The sequence below is a fragment of the Varanus komodoensis genome, unplaced genomic scaffold, assembly GCF_004798865.1.
Source record: "Varanus komodoensis strain SLA01 unplaced genomic scaffold, ASM479886v1 scaffold17, whole genome shotgun sequence".
In the NCBI taxonomy this organism is placed as follows: domain Eukaryota; kingdom Metazoa; phylum Chordata; class Lepidosauria; order Squamata; family Varanidae; genus Varanus; species Varanus komodoensis.
The window spans coordinates 19,082,385-19,100,188 of NW_025335505.1; the positions used below are offsets into that span (position 1 = coordinate 19,082,385).

General features: G+C 40.7%; 1 protein-coding gene across 1 annotated transcript in view; it reads right to left on the bottom strand.

The window, feature by feature from the left end:
- The window catches only part of LOC123021612 (myelin basic protein), a 124,452-nt gene that overhangs the window by 72,239 nt on the left and 34,409 nt on the right, over window positions 1-17,804 (bottom strand). The window contains exon 2 of the mRNA XM_044426520.1: window positions 12,697-12,759. Coding sequence (XP_044282455.1) covers window positions 12,697-12,744 — 48 coding nt within the window. The 5' untranslated portion in view covers window positions 12,745-12,759. The remainder of the gene's footprint in view (window positions 1-12,696; window positions 12,760-17,804) is intronic.

Here is a 17,804-nt window from a genome sequence, read left to right on the forward strand (position 1 = left end):
CTTAGCCATACCAGACAAAATTGTTTCCAATAGTTATGGCCAGTGTTTCTTTCATGATATAAGAGAACACATCTAATAAAATGCTAATACTTCTTCCATCACAGTGTCCTCTCTCCAAAAATTTGATGCATTTATAGCATTCCAGACTATTATTAATATGCTATTTCCATTTTCTGTGATATACTAGAAAATAAATTCTAGATGACAGTACCAAGCATGAAAATGGCATATTAAGAACCATACTATGAGAAAGAGGCTGAAGTTAATCTCTGGAACATTTTATATAGCTAAGATATATGTGCACATTTTGGGAACAATCCTTTGCATGTTTAGACAGAAGAAAGTTCTACAGCTGCCACCAATTGCCAGTCAGCATGTATAAATTTGCATAGAATTGCATCATATTTTATTTTATTTTTTAGTCTAGTCTAGTCTAGTCTATTTTTGCCAAGCATTACTAGAGATCCTAGAGTGAACTTTATATTGCAAAATGCTACAGGGTAAAAGCATAGATGAAAGGACAGGAAACACAACTGCTCTATCAAAATTAAGTTTTTGCTCTCAAAAGGCAGAAAAAGACTGGGATATGACAGAGGTGAAATCAGAATCATAGAACTCAAAGTACACTATCTATAGCCAATGAAACAACTTGAAAATACCCTGCAGAAATGCATAATGATAGGCATATTACCATTAGGACTGGCTAGTGAAATACTACACTTAAACTGTTTCTAAAATATTGCTTGTTTTTATGGGAGGAAAAGAGAAATCAATCAATCAAGTCAACAGAGTTTGAAGGTTACTTACCCTTCTTAAGAAAGAGGGAACAGAAAGCTGTTTTCCCATGCCACAGAAACTATTCACTTGTGGAAAATTAGGGAGGATTAACATGGATGACTTGAGAGTCTTGGGAGCTATAGAACTTTTTCCTGTTTCAACATACATAGTGTTCTGTTCTCAGTATGGGACAGGAATGCAAAATAGATGTAGAGACATGTATGTGTGGACACATGCACACAAACATACTTACATGTTCATACAGATACATTATTTGTGCTGGAAATTCTGAGTATTTTTTAAATCTAAACATATGCTTGGTTTTTATTTTTCTTAATGGGCTTACAAATTCTGAGAAGTCCTTAGAATATCTGCATCATCATTGAGAGAAAGGGCATTTGGCTCATCAAAGGAGATAAATTGGGTATGCCTCATAAATAGTTACTCGCTTAATCTGCTTAGACAAACCCATGTCCTGTTCCATATTAGGGGTCTAATGTTTCACCTTTTACAGGTATGCTCATTCAGAATACAATTCTATGCATGTCTAGATGGGAAAAAGATCGTACAGTGTCCAGCATATTAATTCTTCCCAGTACAGTGTCTGGGTAGATCACAACCATGCTTTATTTGCTTCATTTGCAGCATGAAAGGCTAAAAGTAATTTTAGATCAATTACTCTTAATAAAAGTTGATGCAGAAGACAAGGTTATTTGGATAACATGGTTAAATAAAGAATTAAATGGAAGAGGACAGGGAGAATAGGGAAAAGGCACACTTCTTTAAAAACACAACACAACATTCTGTACAGGTTTTATGTTAGAAATGAGAGCCATAGTTCACACCACTTGATACATACTGCACACTTATTTTTTCAGAGCAAGTTGGAAAACTGTCATATTACTTTCATTGGCTAGGAATCCTACCTTTCAGTTTCCCTAGGAAGCTCCTTAAATATCATTAATCAAGACAAACGCATTAGATACTCTGCGTAAGGGGGAAAGAAAGAAAACATACAAACATCAATTTGTCAATTTCATCCTCCACTTCTTGAATTACCTTGCTAAATAGACAGAAAAGAGGTAGCTTCCCATACTACCTACTTAATTACATGCAGCCAACAAGATTGTTGTCCTACAGAAGTCACTATTTCCCTGCTCCACTTTGTGCTTGTTGCTTCTGTCCCCATTCAATTATGTCAGCTGTCAGATACAGAGCAGTGACGGATTGGTAAAATTATGCAAATTTCAAGGCAAAGCAGGAAGCGAGGGGCATTGGTAGATATATTCATGCAAGCATATTCATGAACATTTCATAGAACAGACTAAAATGGAGGAAATGAAATCTGTGGATTTCCATGTCAGAAAACCCCACTTAGCTTTGTGAAAAATTCTGCTTTAAAAGACAGTCTGCGTTTGAATAGCTGTCAAAATTGTTAGTCTGAATGGACTAGAATGTGCTTTTGCACTTTCCTGAACAAAAAGAGTCTCAGAAATGTATAGAAAAGATGGAAGAGACTGAGAAATGTCAGGTCCACACAACAAAAGAAATGATGTGGTTACTATCCCTTTCCACAAGTAAATATGTTTTTACAGCTTTGCTTCTCACTTGAAAACTTGCTGTTTGATAGCAGACAAGTGAGAAGCAGAGTAACAAAATAAGCTCCTTGTAGCCTTGTTTGGTCAATGTCCGTGACTGGCACCTGCTCCACTTTCTTTTAGCTAATCATAGTTGAGCAATTGTGTAATTCTGAACTATCAACCCAAAATAAAATGGAATACAAATATAGGGAAATATTTGTGTACACGAGTGTTGCCTAGAAGGTAAAAAGGTGGTGAACCACTGATAGCTGCTCCAACGTGCCACTTGTTTACTTTCAATTAGCTGTCACTGGAAGAAATTGCAAAAAAGATTGTGGAGGAGGTTTTAAAAAAGGAAAAAGCTGTGGTAGCAACTGAAAAGTGGCCATGAAATGCAGGAGTGACAAGTGGAGCAGAAATGCAAGCCGGTGACAAGGCATTTCTGGAGCGATTCCTGGTGGTGGCCCAGGCAAGCTTGGCAAGAGTGGCAATGGGTTGTGTTCACTGCTTTCCTGAATCCACAATGCAGCTGGTCTCTCAAGTCTGGATGACATGAGAACCCACCATGGGCCCAACAAACTTTAGCACAAGCCATTAGGAAGGCAGGACGCGCAGCCAGCCAGCCAGCCAGCGAACTGGCAGGAAGTGATCCAGGTTTGTATGTGTCAACCAACTATGGTTGGTTACCTACAATGGAATGCTGTGTTTTGTAAACCCAGTCTCTGAGTTCATGCTATTCTGAAACAACCCACAGTATCAGCTTGCTGTGGCATATGTTGGACAGTACAATGGATGATAAAGGCTATAAATGAAAAAGGTTTTCAGCTCCTACTGGCATATATTTTTTCTCTGATGTGCTAGCTTTGTGTGTGCTTAGAAACTTTAGTTTCAGTGAAGAAATGCTCTGTCCCTTCATATACTTCGCAAACTGTTTCAGCAACAGTTTGTACCCTCCTTCAGTAATGTATCGTGGAAGTGTCCATGGAGAAGGTAATCAATACCCCTCACAAGTGAAGACAGTGTGAAAATAATTCTGTTGGAAACAGAAAATCTTTTCCATGAAAAGTAAGTGAAGTATCTTCTGTGAATTTAACCTAATTTAGATGGTAAGTTTTGTGTTGCTGCTTTTAAAGTAAAACTTCTGCTGAGTTTCATTTCAAAATCTCAAACGCTGTGCAACTTATGTATCCATGCAGAAGTATTTGATGCACAATTGCTAACAAAAAAACATTGTTTCATTCTCAGATTCTCAGTACTCTGACAGCTGGCGAGAAAGTTTCGGGAGACTCTGTGCTGTTAGGAATGACAGAAGAACCAACCGGCCAATATGTAAGGGTCATAATGCAGCTTGTAGAATAGGGCTTTTATGCAAAATTATACATCCTATCATACAAAGTAAATTTCCATTTTCCTTTCTTGAAAAGGGACTTCTATGCTCAGATAACTATGCCACAGCATGTGGTAACTACCAAGTGTAAAAAAATGGATTTTAAACAAAACAATTTGCCCAACTGAGTAAACTGTTGTACAGCAAGGCTTTTCTCCACAAAGAATTTGAAATACCTGCATTTTTTAAATTTTGCTTTAAAACACAGAGTACATAATAAACCTTGGAAAGACAGTAAAAGTAAGAAAGAGTGGTGCACCTGTTTAATCCATTATTAGCTAGTGCAATTTCTCTCATAATGCACTTGTAGAAGTATGATTTTCAAAATAGCTTTAGTTCAAAACCTAATGTAAAAACACTGCTTCTTACTTAAAACTCTAATATGTATATCGTGCAAGGAAGTGTAGACTGCTTACATGGTTCTTCTCTTTTCCATTTTATCTTTGATTAAAAAGTGATTAGAAGTGATGCTGGCCACTCAATTGGGTAGTATCTTTTTTCCAATCAGAAACATTCTCACATGATTAGACTATTTCTGGACTGAAGTCGGGCTCTGCAACATGCAGTGACTGGGCTCAAGAAACAATGCATTTTAAGTGACAAACCACACTGTGTTGTGATGTTATGCTGGGTGGCTTGGTTTTACACAATAATCCATGGCTTATTTTAGGGCTGTTGATCCCACAATGGGCTGCTGTCCAAACCCAGATGACCACAGGGTGCCCTGCTTTTGACCAACAATCCATTACTTATTTTAAGGCTGTGGAACCCACAATGGGTTGCTGGCCGAGCACAGGTGACCCAGTCCACCATGTTAGCTGAAAGTGGTGAGTGAATAGTTAATTGTTCTTTTAAACAATGTACGCTGTCCTGAAATTTTTATATAATAGGAAGGCATATACAAACTTTTAATAAACTAACTAACTAACTAACTAACTAACTAACTAACTAACTAACTGCTTATCAAAAGCAGGATAAAAGAATCTTGTTGGCTGTAGCCAGTGGCAACCTCTAAATCAAGTCCTGGAGAGACACTTTGGAGTGACTGTTACAGATTGTTTTATACTGTGATTGCAACGTTAAGGTCACCACTGTTTCCCCTTTGTTCTAGAGATCACTTTTACCAGAGATTGCTGCTAAAGTGCCACAACAGATACTGAAGCACCCAACATTTGTCCACCAACTTTTTTCTTTTTTTGTGACAGAAATGTACACAGAATTTTTTATGTAGTCATGCACACTGTATTTATCCCTGTCATAATAAAAACACCAATTCTTCCCTGCCAAAAGCCTTTCTTAAAATATGTCATCCATCAAAAGTCACTGCTCCCATAAATCAGGTGGACAGTTTTCCACTTTTCTGAGCATCTAGAGGTGAAATGCCCTCCCTCCCACCAGTGGTGAGGAGAAGCATACTGACTGTAACAGCAGTTGTGATTGCAACAGGTAGATAAGATAAGGTGGATTCTTATCTGCAGGGGGAGTGAAGGGGAAGGATGAGAGAGCACCCCCCCCCCACTACATAGCTTATTCACAGGGTGGGTAGTCCTGATATACAATCATGACCAGTTCGACTGTTAGTGCAGCAACAGGCCCAAAAAGAACCCTTGTAGAGGCAGGGCCTGTAGAAAGAAGGAATATACCTTCACTGTGACCTCAATCACACATGATCTGAATAAAACAAAGTTCCTTTAGATGCAGTGGTTAAGAGCGCGGGACTGGGACTCAGACGATCTGGGTTCTAGTCCCCGCTTGGCCATGGGGCCAACTGGGTGACTTTGGGCCAGTCACAGACTCTCAGCCCAACCTACCTCACAGGGTTGTTGTTGTGGGGATAAGATGGAGGAAGAGATGCAAGCTGCCTTGAGCCCTTTGTAGGAAAAAGGCAGGATATAAATCAAAAAACAAATAAATAAAATAAAAATAAATAGAAGGTTCATCAGGTCAGAGAACCTTTCAGATCTTCTGAAACTGTGTTTGGCTATATGAGAACTGAAACACCACAGAAGTGCCTGGATATAATTGTCCATCACCATTACACACCCACTACAAACATCCTCTTTATTTCTATAAATATTCTAGTGTGTCGTTCACTGGCATCTCTACCTTCAGAAGCCCCTTCTACCTTTTGCTTTTGTCTTTCTTTAATCCTTCCAATAGTCTCACAAGATATACATGACTGGACTTGGACTGCTGAGACCTATGCTGTAGTCCCCATTCTGCCATTAAGCTCAGTGGGCAGCTTTGGGTTAATCATTTAATTTGCTCACCCCACAGGGTTGTTGTGGGAATAAAAGCGAGAGGAGGGAATAACGTATAGTGTTCTGGGTTCCCAGGAAGAAAGGTAGGCTATGAATGTTACAACCAAAGTATATACCAAACCTCTCGCCCTGATTGTCTTTGCACCTACAGATTCCTAATTAAGCATTAGCACTCTGTAAAGCACCGAGCTCTTTGCATGCCGTGGGCTTCCCTGGCTCACCACCACCTTTTCTGAAGCTCATTCTTTCTAGATCTTGATTCTATGAGGTCTCAGTTACTCTGATCTGAGCTCCCAGTTCTGGGTGGGCCCTTCTCAGCTTATTCATGACAGAATGTCAGCTCTAATACCTAAAGAGCCAAAATTTGTTTCTTGTTAATGTTTTCACATTGACAGGGAAACTTGCAAGCAGATTCTTTTCTCAAGAGTTATATTTCTGCTCTATTCAACATCGAAATGATACTTGGAGTGCTTCTCCATAAGAAAGGTTTGCCAAAAGGAGTGGCAAAGGCAGAGATCTGCATCCCAAGAGATGCTTTAATTCTCTTTAGATAGATGACCTGCTGTTATAAACAAACACTTTTAAGCAGCAGTGCTTTCTGCCAAGCCATAGCCTGGGATCTCTGAAAGCATGGTTTTATAGATGCATTAGGAGCAAAGAATCTATTGACCTAAGAAATATAGCTGATGGAAATGCACAATAAGAAAGGATACATAGTGGTCTTGCCCACCAAGACCTGACCTAATTTTCAAAGGTATGGAATACAAGATTGTTCTGCCTAACAGCCAGAAACCACACAATTGTGAAAAACTATATGGGATGAACCCTCAAAACACCATGAACAAATCTCTGAACAACTGTTGCTCTGCATGTCTTCTCATCCCCACCCCCTTTTCTGGAATGCAGCTGCTCCTCTCCCCCCTCTCCTATCCTATAAAGCTCACACTTCTCTGGGAAAACACATTTACTGCACTCCTTCCACAGCATCCTACTCCTTTTCCATGCTCACTTGGTCTCAGTATGTGGTTGCAGGTGCAGGGAGAGAAGTCTATGAGTTTAGCTATTCACAAGGATTATTTTCATGCTCATAAATCACTGATAAATCACTTCTAGTGCACAAAGTCCACTGGAATTTCCACCCTAGGAAAATGTTACTGAACTTTGGTATCACAATTGCCTCACTTTGCCTAACTAAGACTGGGCCCAATTTGAGCTTAAACCTGTTGCCATCAGTGGAATCAAACTGCTGAATGTGTTCCAACCACTTCTACCTCAATGAGCTATCCACCAAACCAACCTAGATTTTACTCTTTGAAAATTCTGGTATTGGACTACATATCTAAAAGATAACTCCCATAAAAATAACCCACACAAGCTGTGCTTTATCTGAGTAGCATAGCATATCACTCCTATATGTACATGTTGAAATGGTATAGCCAATCAGGAATACTGTACCATATAGTGCTGTTATTATTTTGTAGGAAATCTTTTCTATACTGCTACTCTATAAGACTGAATCAGAAGCATGAAAGGATGCAACTTTTTTGAATAAATGAACAGGTTGCCCTTAAAGTCAAAATCTGTGTATGTACAGTTTGTATGGCAGTTTATACTCTGAGTATTCTGTGTATTGAGAAAAATGCAATACTCAGGGCACACTGAGGTTTGCTAAATGTGAGGAAACAAAGCTTTTATTCTTCCTGTTACAGTTTCCCCCACAGGTTAGTTACCTACAGTCACAAGATCACTGCCACTTCCTGTCTTGCTTAAACATTATTTTCAGCTCTTGCCTTCATTATTTTAATTGCAATTAACAAACCATGGCTTATGTGAAATTATCAGCAGTATGACCACTGTCAAAACATTTCATCTAAAGCTCCTTCATGCTTTCAGAATACCCAAATACTGAAGAACACTCTGCAAAGAGCACAGAGCATGTAAAGTTTTGTTTGTTTGTTTGTTTGTTTGTTTGTCAGTCAAAATCCTTTTCCTTAATCTAACAATGATCCTGTTCGAAGTAGATTAAATAGGTTCTTGAAGCTGCTTTTAGGAGCTTATGAAAAGAAATATATAAATAGAAACAGGCTAGGAATAAAATAAAAGAAGAGAAGGAAAGAGAGGAATGAGCCACTCTTGCTATTTTCAAGAAAGCTCTGATTGAGTTCTTCCAGGTGCCTCCTTTGCCTGCTAGCCACGAAGGCACTCCAACCTATCAGAACGGGGACAGAGAAAGGTGTTTGGATCAGAGAACCCACAGTGCCTATTGTGTAGAAAAGTCTTGCCCGAAACTGTTGTTCTGTGATGTATACTTTGTTCCGTCCCTGAGAAGTCACAACGTAGCTGAGGCTTTCTTGTGTTATTGTCAACTGCCTGGGTGGTATTCACTTAGCAACATCTTGAAAGAGGGAAGAGGAACAATCACTTCAAAGTAGTTAGATGTGAGGGATCTGTACTAAAGATTTTTACCGGTTTTGACTTACTGGTAGGTCACACGATACACATCCCAAACCAGACTTCCCACACTATTTCTGCCACTGTACCCCAGATTTCTTCCGCGCAGTTACATCACAGTGCTTTTGTATATCATGTTTTTGTCCTGCTTTCCTGCACCTTTCGATGATCAAGTCTGTTGTGCCTTGGACCCACGCTGATGTACTAACCCTCAGTATGACCTTCCCTATCTTTCCTATAGAGTTTAAATCCAGAGATGATCACACCCTTTTGGTTCTCTTTTTTTCTCCAGGCTTCAGGAATGCCAATTACATCGAGCTTTTTCTTCAAAACCAGGAACGCCAGCTCTCCTAGTTTGGTTTAGAGGCTTCTCACACTTGCATAGAAATGCCTAAATGCAATGTCTCTTCTGAAAGCCGCTTTCACAGAATCATATAACACTAGAGTTGGAAGGGGCCAGGGGGGACTCCAAGTTAAACCATCCCTCTCAGGTGGCTGTCCAGTTGCATCTTGCATGCCCCTAATGTGGCAGAACTCACATCTTCCTGAGCCAATTGGTTCCATTGTCGTACTGCTCTAACAGTCCTGATGCTCAGTCAAAATCTGTCTTCCATTAGTCTGACCTGTTACTCTGTGTCCTGCACTATGGAATGTATTCTTGAGCTTGAGCTTTCAAGAACTGAGCTTTCTTTTCCAGTAGCTCACTCACTCTGCAGGATTTTCATCTTTTGAAGTCAAATGTGGCTGTTACTTTTCAGTTATCTTTCACTTAGAGAGAGACTAATCTGATTAACACTGTAGTCAGTGTTTCTAAGTGGCACAACCACATTTGCATCTCCTATTAGACTTTAAAAAGAAAAAGAAAAGATGAAAGAAAATTAAAGACCAGTAACAGTGTTTGCTAAGGTCCACGTGCAAAGGTGTGCTTCTGTGAATAACAAGTACATTTCACATTGCTTCAAGTGCCACATGAGGATCAATAGCTGCAAGTTTCTATTCTGAAGTAAATCTCGCTGCTTTCAATAGTGCCTACTCCAAGGAGAGTAAGAGGGACTACAAAGAACAATGAGCTGAAAATGCCTGATATACTGCTGTGTACCAAGTTTTCCTCCCTTGGCAAAAAGCTCTTTGTTCATCAGAGAATACCCAACAGACACTACACTTACAGAATGTATCTTTGTGCATGCACAGAGCAGTTTGCTGAACCCAGTACTGGGTTTGTTTCTTTGTTTGTTTGTTTATTAGGGGTATTTCTAACCCGTCCATTATGGTTTGTCTCTGGACAGCTTCCAATATAAAACAAGCTAATATATACATCATAATAACCCACAACTGAGGATAAGAACATAATTAAAATATTTAAACTTCAAAATATTGGGTAAGTAAAAAGGTCTTGACCTGGCACTGAAAAGCATTTAATGTCAGCGCCAGGCAAACCTCTCTGGGGAGCTCATTCCATAGCCGGGGCACTACTGCAGAGAAAGGATTCTCAAAACACTTTTCTGGAAACACTTCTTTTGAATATACCAGGGCCTGATCTGTGTTGAAGGGTCCATTTGAAATGAGCCCGTCCTTTTTCTATATGCCTATCCTCTTGGTGTTGTTTCCTCCTTTCCCAACACTGCATCATGGGGTCAGGAGTAAAACCAGATTTGCCTGAATCTGAAAACTCCTCTCCCATGCCCCCACCTGACACTTGTGCATCTTGGCTCTTCTCAAAGGGGCTTGAGAGAAGTGGCCTTGAGATAAGCATCACTTCTATCATCTCAAAATCTGGAGCCCCATGTTCCTGAGCTCCCTCTGCCTCCTCCTTTTCACCCTCTTCCCCAGAGATCAGACTGTGAGTGTGCACCATGATCAACAGCATCCTCATACCAACACACACAAGTTCACTCATAAATAAGTTACCTTGTCATTAATGGCACTTGTAAATGCAACTGAAAGACAAATTTTCATTTGCTCAGAAACAGAAGTCATTTGTAACAATAAAATAAAATATTGTTCTTTTATGGGGACAGTGTGATTTCAATTGTTGCAGATTAACAGCCTGAAGTTATACGCATTGGAAGGGCAGTTAGAAATGACTGCATGCTCATTCATTAGGCACAAAGCTGTGCAGTTAGCTGGGCAGCACTGCGGAAGGGAGCAGTGCCAGTCAGACGACTTCCCCACTGCTGCTTGTGGAGAATCCTCTGAGCCGAGTGCAGGGTGTGGAATCAGCTTGGCAGGGGCGCCCCACCTGGGGGCAGCCTTGGCCAGCTCACTGTCCCGCTTCTGCCTGAGAAGCTTTGGCTCCACGGGAGTGGGGAAGTGTGGGGGTGGGTGAGTGCTCCCTTCTTGGGCAAGTGCCTGGACTCCCCCTTCCCCACTTCGGCTGGAGATAAAGCTGCTTCAGCAGGAGCAAGGAAAGGGGCCCCTGGGTCAGCCCAAGGCCTGCTGTGAGCAGAACAGCCCTGCCTAGCTCATGCTCTTCCTGCTTGCTTGAGTGACTGTCTCCCCAGCAGGAGCAGAGAACAGGGTAAGCCTGCCTGTGCTCACTCCTGCTTGGAAAAAGCTGCTCTGGCAGGCACAGGCTGGATAGCCTGGCACCTACCAGAGCAGGTCTCCTTTCTGCCCAGTAGCACTTGCCCCATTCTTCCCAAGGCAGTGTCCCAGCTGGTTCTCCCCCTTCCACTTGCCATGAAAAGGTTTCTCTTTCACATTCTTCTCTAACTGGCTCAGCTCCGGCCCCAAAGAAGATCTGAGAAGAGCTGAGATGCCTCTCACAGCTGCACCAAGCTGGGGCAGATGTTGGTCATGCTCTCCAGCTAGCTGCTTGGCAAGGAGAGCAGCCATTCCTCTGACCAAAGAGCATTCCTGTCCTAGTCCTCCTACCATGATGGGTTGTGTTTTCTGACTTCAATGAGGAACTCAACTGTTGATCACCACAACAGGACAAACACATGTGGTTTTTGTCACTGGTTGCTTGTTGGGTTGTGCAAATGTGTCCAGCCCTGTATGTTGTACACTTGTTCCCTTTTTGATAATATGTTGTTTAATTCTGAACAGTGACTCTTCACAAAAGCATCACCTGTGCCTGTTATAATACTGTGCTTCACAATCTGTGGTAATAACTGGCAAAATGAGACAGACAGCTACTCATCTTTTAAGTGAAATCCTTGAAGTGAAAAGAAAGAGTGCTATAGTTCAAAATGAAACTATACCATTTGAATCTACCCCTTCAGCTATTTTAAAACCAAAACTACAATCAGCACCATCCATTTCACCATAAAATATCTCCTCATTCTTCACTGTCTTTTCAAAGGGTCTTGTATATTCTTGACAAATACTTCCTCCTTCTCTTCCTTTCAATGTTTCCTTAACTGGGGTAGATGGGAGGATATTCCAAATCCCCCCTACCCCTGCTCTCTGTCTCTCTCTCTATATGGCTTATAAGAAAAACATGCAAACAGAATGCACAGATATTCTATGAGATGGATTCCGAATTTTCATGGGATTCAGTGTGGCTGAAAGAGCTACTTCCAAATAAGAAGTCTCTACATCTCTGAAAGCAATTCTAAGCACACCATTTATTTAATGGAGAGCAAGAATAGGGCAGACACATCTTTTCACTGGCAGGGATGGGGGAACACAATATGTCCATCATGGAGTCACCTGGTGTACCCACAGAAAGCTCCACAGGTATAGTTTTACCATGGTAAGCCCTGAACTTTAGCAATTTGTGGGCAGGGGTGTGTGTGACAAAGGTGGTGTTGGTTCCTCTGAAGACCTCCAGAATTGAATCCTTCACTGATATCAGCCTAAAGCTGCTAGAGTATTTTCTCCCTTGTTGAAACTAGTGGGAGACATTAAGAAAGGACCTGCCTGTAAAGGAGGACCATTTCCCCCATTGCAATGGCCACCCTTGTGGTAGATGACCCACCAGTTCATTTTCCTGTCCCTCTCACACACACTTGTGATGGTTCTGTTAGGAATCAAACAAAATATAAAAATGGCATATTTAGTAACATGGCTAATTGTGATTCAAAGAATATTCCTGAGCTTATGGCCACTACATGGCAGAGAAATTTAGGGGGTGCAGCTTTCCCTGTCAGTGTGTTGAAATGCTGAGGTAAAATTGCACCTTGAACATTTGCCCAAGTGTGAGCTTTAGTAACGTCATCAGTATTCAATTAAATCTTTGTAAATGCTTCCATTTTTCTTCTGTTAGTTTAATGTCAAGTAAAGCCCTTTCCCTTACCTTCACCTTCTCAGCAGTCTGATCTCGCTTTCCAGCGTTGTTCCCCATGATGAATCTCCAGAACTATAGTAAGTAAAAAAAGTGACAAGAGTCAGTCCCCAAAGTCATTGGATCAGCTAAGCACCCATGGAAGGTCCAGGGCTCAGTGTTGCAACACATGCTCTGAATGGATGGTTGCCTCAACTGTGTTTGAAAATACTGCACAGGGATAACTTGAAAACAAACACAATACCCTTCTTTTCTTATGCCTGATTCACTCCCTTCTCTGCTCTCTTCTTGTTCCAAATGGAATCAACTAGCCTCAGGTAGGAATATGGCTGAACAAGACTTACAGCTAATTTTGCTTCTGGCAATGATTCCCACAGAGAACATGAAAACAAGGCCCTGTTACGCCCAGTCCTTAGTATGACACAAAGTCCTATTTTGCACTCTGTTAGTAGATTCATAACAAAACACTTCTAATAATAATAAGGTAAGATATGAATGAAATTCCACCGTAAGCATGAATCAGCTATGGAATCTGCCACATGCATATGAAGCTTCATGGAAAGCAGCTTACCTAGTGCCTACATTAAAAAGCCTCCTTTAGCAACCTGTTCAAGCTTCACCATTCTTCACAGATACAGTTATGTAAAAGAACTTACTATATGCAAACCCCTTTTATTTGCATAATTGGCTTTTGTCACAGAACTCTGCTTTTCTTGGTTCAGAGTGTACACCCATCAATGATTTAAACACCAGTTACTTTCTGCTACAGTAGGTGTCTGATTAGATCTCTACAACAATAGCACTTGGATCTAACACTGAATTCATTAAGGTAACAGATTTCTGAAACTGAGTCAGTCTGGGAGCCTCTTTGAATGAATCTCTGACCAGACACCAGACTGCTGCTTCAGTGATATTAAATGCTCTTTGCTATTTGGTGAGATGGAACTATCCACAGGGAAAAATAGCACATGAAAGGTGCAATCCTATGTACATTTAGATATGTAAAGACTTATAACTGCAACAAAATGCCTTTGGCTTTTTTCTGTCTAGAAAAAAGGACTGCACCTTAAATTAAGGACTGACCCAAGTTATTGCGCTAGTTGAGCTGAAAGTGCAGATGTTACACCCTGCTCCCAAAGTCAAGCTGCACAGTATTCGAGACTGATATTTTGGCACCTGGGCCCCTTCTTGCAGCAATAAAATACAGCAATAGTAAATCACATATCACTTACAGCTCTTTAATGACACCCCAAATCAATTGTCTGACACAATCCTTAACAGTGATTGTTTCTAAGTTGAATGCATTTCATTGCTCTCTGTGTGTTTATTTTAAACTTTTAGTTGCACATTTGTGCAAACTGTAATAAAACAAAATAGCAGCAAACATTTAGACATCCTGTTTACTGGATGACAGCCCAAAGTCAGATGGATTTGTTATGGGAAGTGAAACATATGGTGAGTAATTGACTCTCCATATTTTAAGATACTTTTTTTGGTTGTCACAACAGAACAGATGAGCATCAGCTAGAGATGACTGTTGATGCAGTTTCCAGCCTGAAATGTCCAAGGCTCATATGATTTGGCTATTATTGAAAGGGGGGAAATGAGAAAAAAGGAAAGGTGTGCAATCATCCTGCATCATGAGAAATGCAACCATTTTATACCAAATAACATGTTTTAGTAGTTTTCAGATTCGTCATCAATCTCTGAGGAGGACTTCTTGGGCCTGGCCTCTCTGGGGACTTTCAATACCTTTTCTCATTATTTACACCATTGGTTCCGCAAATATAAGGCAATATTCAGTCATCATGCTACCTAACTACTCAATAAGAATAACATCAGCAAATGACATACAATTTATTTAATGTTAATGTAAGATGAACCTTGACTATCCTGCAGCAGTTCTTACACCTCTAGGTCACCCGCTACTATACATCTAGCTTTGGCCTTACCTAGGTGCAATCTTACAAACTACATAATCAGAGAAGAGGCCATAAAGTAAGAGTGAAGCGACAGCTGTAATACAAGAGTACGGCATTCTTCTGATTTTCTTTGGTGTCCCAATCAGAATGAAAATAGTGTTTCTGTAGCAAAAGGCTATGTTCGGTTCTGGTGTGCCACTTCCAATAAGACACAACAGGAGCAGTTTATTCTTAGCAAGAGGAGCAAACTTTATTAGCAGAACAAAGGGAATAGGAGCAACAAAGGCAAGAGTTTTGTGGGGATCAGGGAGCAGCTCCACTTTATATGCATGAATCAGGAACTCATCCTATAACTCATCCAAACTCATTGGATAAAAATGGCTGCAGTGCCGTTCTCATTGGTTTAAAATTGCCACAGTGCAGCTCTTATTGGTGCACTTGTATGAGGTAGGCACTTGTGTGGTTTGGCCTTCTTTGGTCTTTCCTGTAGGAGCTTCCCTGCCCTTGTCTGCACATGCCCAGCCAATGAGTGTTTTGCAAGCCTGGGACATTCAGTAAATGCTCAATTTTGCCCAGTGTTGGAACAGGACCTATCCTAGCCATGTTTACCAAGGATAATTCCCTCTCTCCTTAATGGTACTTACTTCTGAATAAATTTCATAAGGACTGGAGCCTCCAGAGAAGAGATATTTGGGCTTGCTTTGTTTACATCATATTCTTCCAATTATTCTAGTAAAATATGCCATGTCATTTTCAATTTTAACAGAGCCATGGGACAGCACACCCACAATCAAACAGGGAAACCAGAAGCCAGGGAAATAGAGGTATGCCTCTCAAATCAACTGCAATGTCATTAGGGACAAGGAATCGAATATATAAAAGCAGAAGTTGTTCTGTTTACTTTGGAAAGAACTGCCATTTTCAGGGAAGGTGAATAAAACATTTCCCATGTAGAAATACAAGAATTTCCCCCTTCTATACAACACATTGCTTCACGGGTTACTTGCTTCTATTACCAACTCAGATTTGTTCTAAGTGTACCCTAAGTGTACTCTTAAAAATGTAATGTGAGAAAGAGTCGGTGTGCTTGATGGTACATTCAAATGAACAATGATTGTCTGTGGCAACAGGTGAACTGTTCCCCTGGCAGCGTATTCAGGTGTGCTGCCAAACAATGCATGGAATGCTCCTGAAGTTTTGAACTAACTTCACACTGACTCACTCAAAAGTCTGATTCTAAATAGTCGTAGAAAGGAATTGTTTTTAATTAATCATTAATGGTGCATGCCATCAAACTAGAAATTACAGGAGGCATTAGTGAGTTCTCTGAATTCCATTCAACCTCAACATCTGACTGCTAAATGCTAGTGTGCCTGATTAATATAATTTACCCACTAATAAATGATAAACTACTTCTGGAAGTTGGCAGACAAGAAGAAATAAAGATCAATCAAGAGCAGTTAACTCCCACTCTTTATAGCATACAGGAGTGCTATTAAAACTTCAGTAACCTGAAAGCATTTGGCAGTAGATGAAAATGTTGCCAGCTTAACTGACATTTAACTATTTCCAGAAGAGCTTTAAAAAGGTTATGTTCTCTGCAGTGAATAAAATATGCTGATCTTCCAAAATGGAATGGAATCCCGAGAGAGAAGCAGAGCATTTAAAAATGCAGCTAGGCAGCTTTTTGAAGGAACATGAGAAGAAAGAGGGAGAGAAAGGGATGTTCTCTGAAAGACAGAAAGAACGTGGACAATCACAAAAAGAAAGCCCAAAGGTTTCCCTTGTTCTCTCAAGTGTTGTGAATGCATCTAGCTCAAGCAGATATTTCTGTGAGGGGATTCTGTTTCACTGGAGATGTCTCTGTTGTACTGAAGTGATGGTGTGTCTCTGTTCACACAGTGAAGCTGAATGGTGGGAGATTCAGCACAGATAAAAAGTACTTCTTCAAACAGTATTTTGAAGAAATTCCACCTAAGAAGAATTCCACCTAAACTAAGGAATTCGTTATCACAAGATGTAGTGATGGCCACTGATATGAAAGGGAAATTACGCAGATTCATGGAGAAGGCTGTGAACTAGGACTTATGACTATATCCTACCTCCAGTGTCAGAAATGCTATGTTTATCTAGACCAGTTCTTGGGAAGATGAGGAGAGCTTATTATTACACTCAGGTCCAACAGCCAGCTGGCCACTGTGTAAACAGAATGCTGGACACAAATGACTTTTGGTGCAATCCAGCATGGATCTTAAATTCTTAATCTTTCTAAAACCATTTTGAAACCTACAAATGCCACCTAGCATGAACAGCTACATGTGCATTCACCTGTCAGATAGCTACGACACTCCATAGGATTTCACACTGTGTATTTTTTCTGTATCTAATAAAAAGCATTCTTTTTGCTATTATTATTACGAATACAACATTACATTATATCACATTTCTATATCACCCATAGCTGAAACTCTCTGGGCAGTTCACAACGTTCAAGTCACCCAACCAGATTTCAACCAGGACTGACCCTAATCTAGCTTCCAAGCTTAGGCAGGATCAGACACTTCAGGGTATACGGGAGCTATTACATTGTATTTCCATCCTACCCCTTTCCTTCTTGGAAGGAATCCAAGGCAGCTATACAGCTCATAAGAGATGCTGTTGCAGAGAATTTACTGGCTCAGCAGGACATAGGACAAAATGATTTGCTAATCCACACAAAAGCTAAACAAGAAGAAGCCTCCTAAATGTAAAACTCCTTCATGAATCACTGCCTTGTCAGGGCGAAGGGGCTTGCATAGCTCAATGAAGCTATGAGCTATGCCGTGCATGGCCACCCTAGGCAGACAGGTCATAGCAGAGAGCCCTGACAAAACGTGATCCACTGGAGAAGGAAATGGCAACCCACTCCAGTATCTTTGCTATGAAAACCCCATGGACAGTACCAAAAGGCAAAAAGATAGGATGCCAGAAGATGAGCCCTTCAGGTTGGAAGGTGTCCAATATGCTACTGGGGAAGAGCAGAGGGCTAGTACTAGTAGCACCAGAAAGAATGAAGCGACTGGGTCAAAGCTGAAAGGACACTCAGTTGCAGATGTATCTGGTGGTGAAAGGAAAGTCCGATGCTGCAAAGATCTATACTCCTTAGGAACCTGGAATGTAAGATCCATGAATCAAGGCAAGCTGGATGTGGTCAAACAT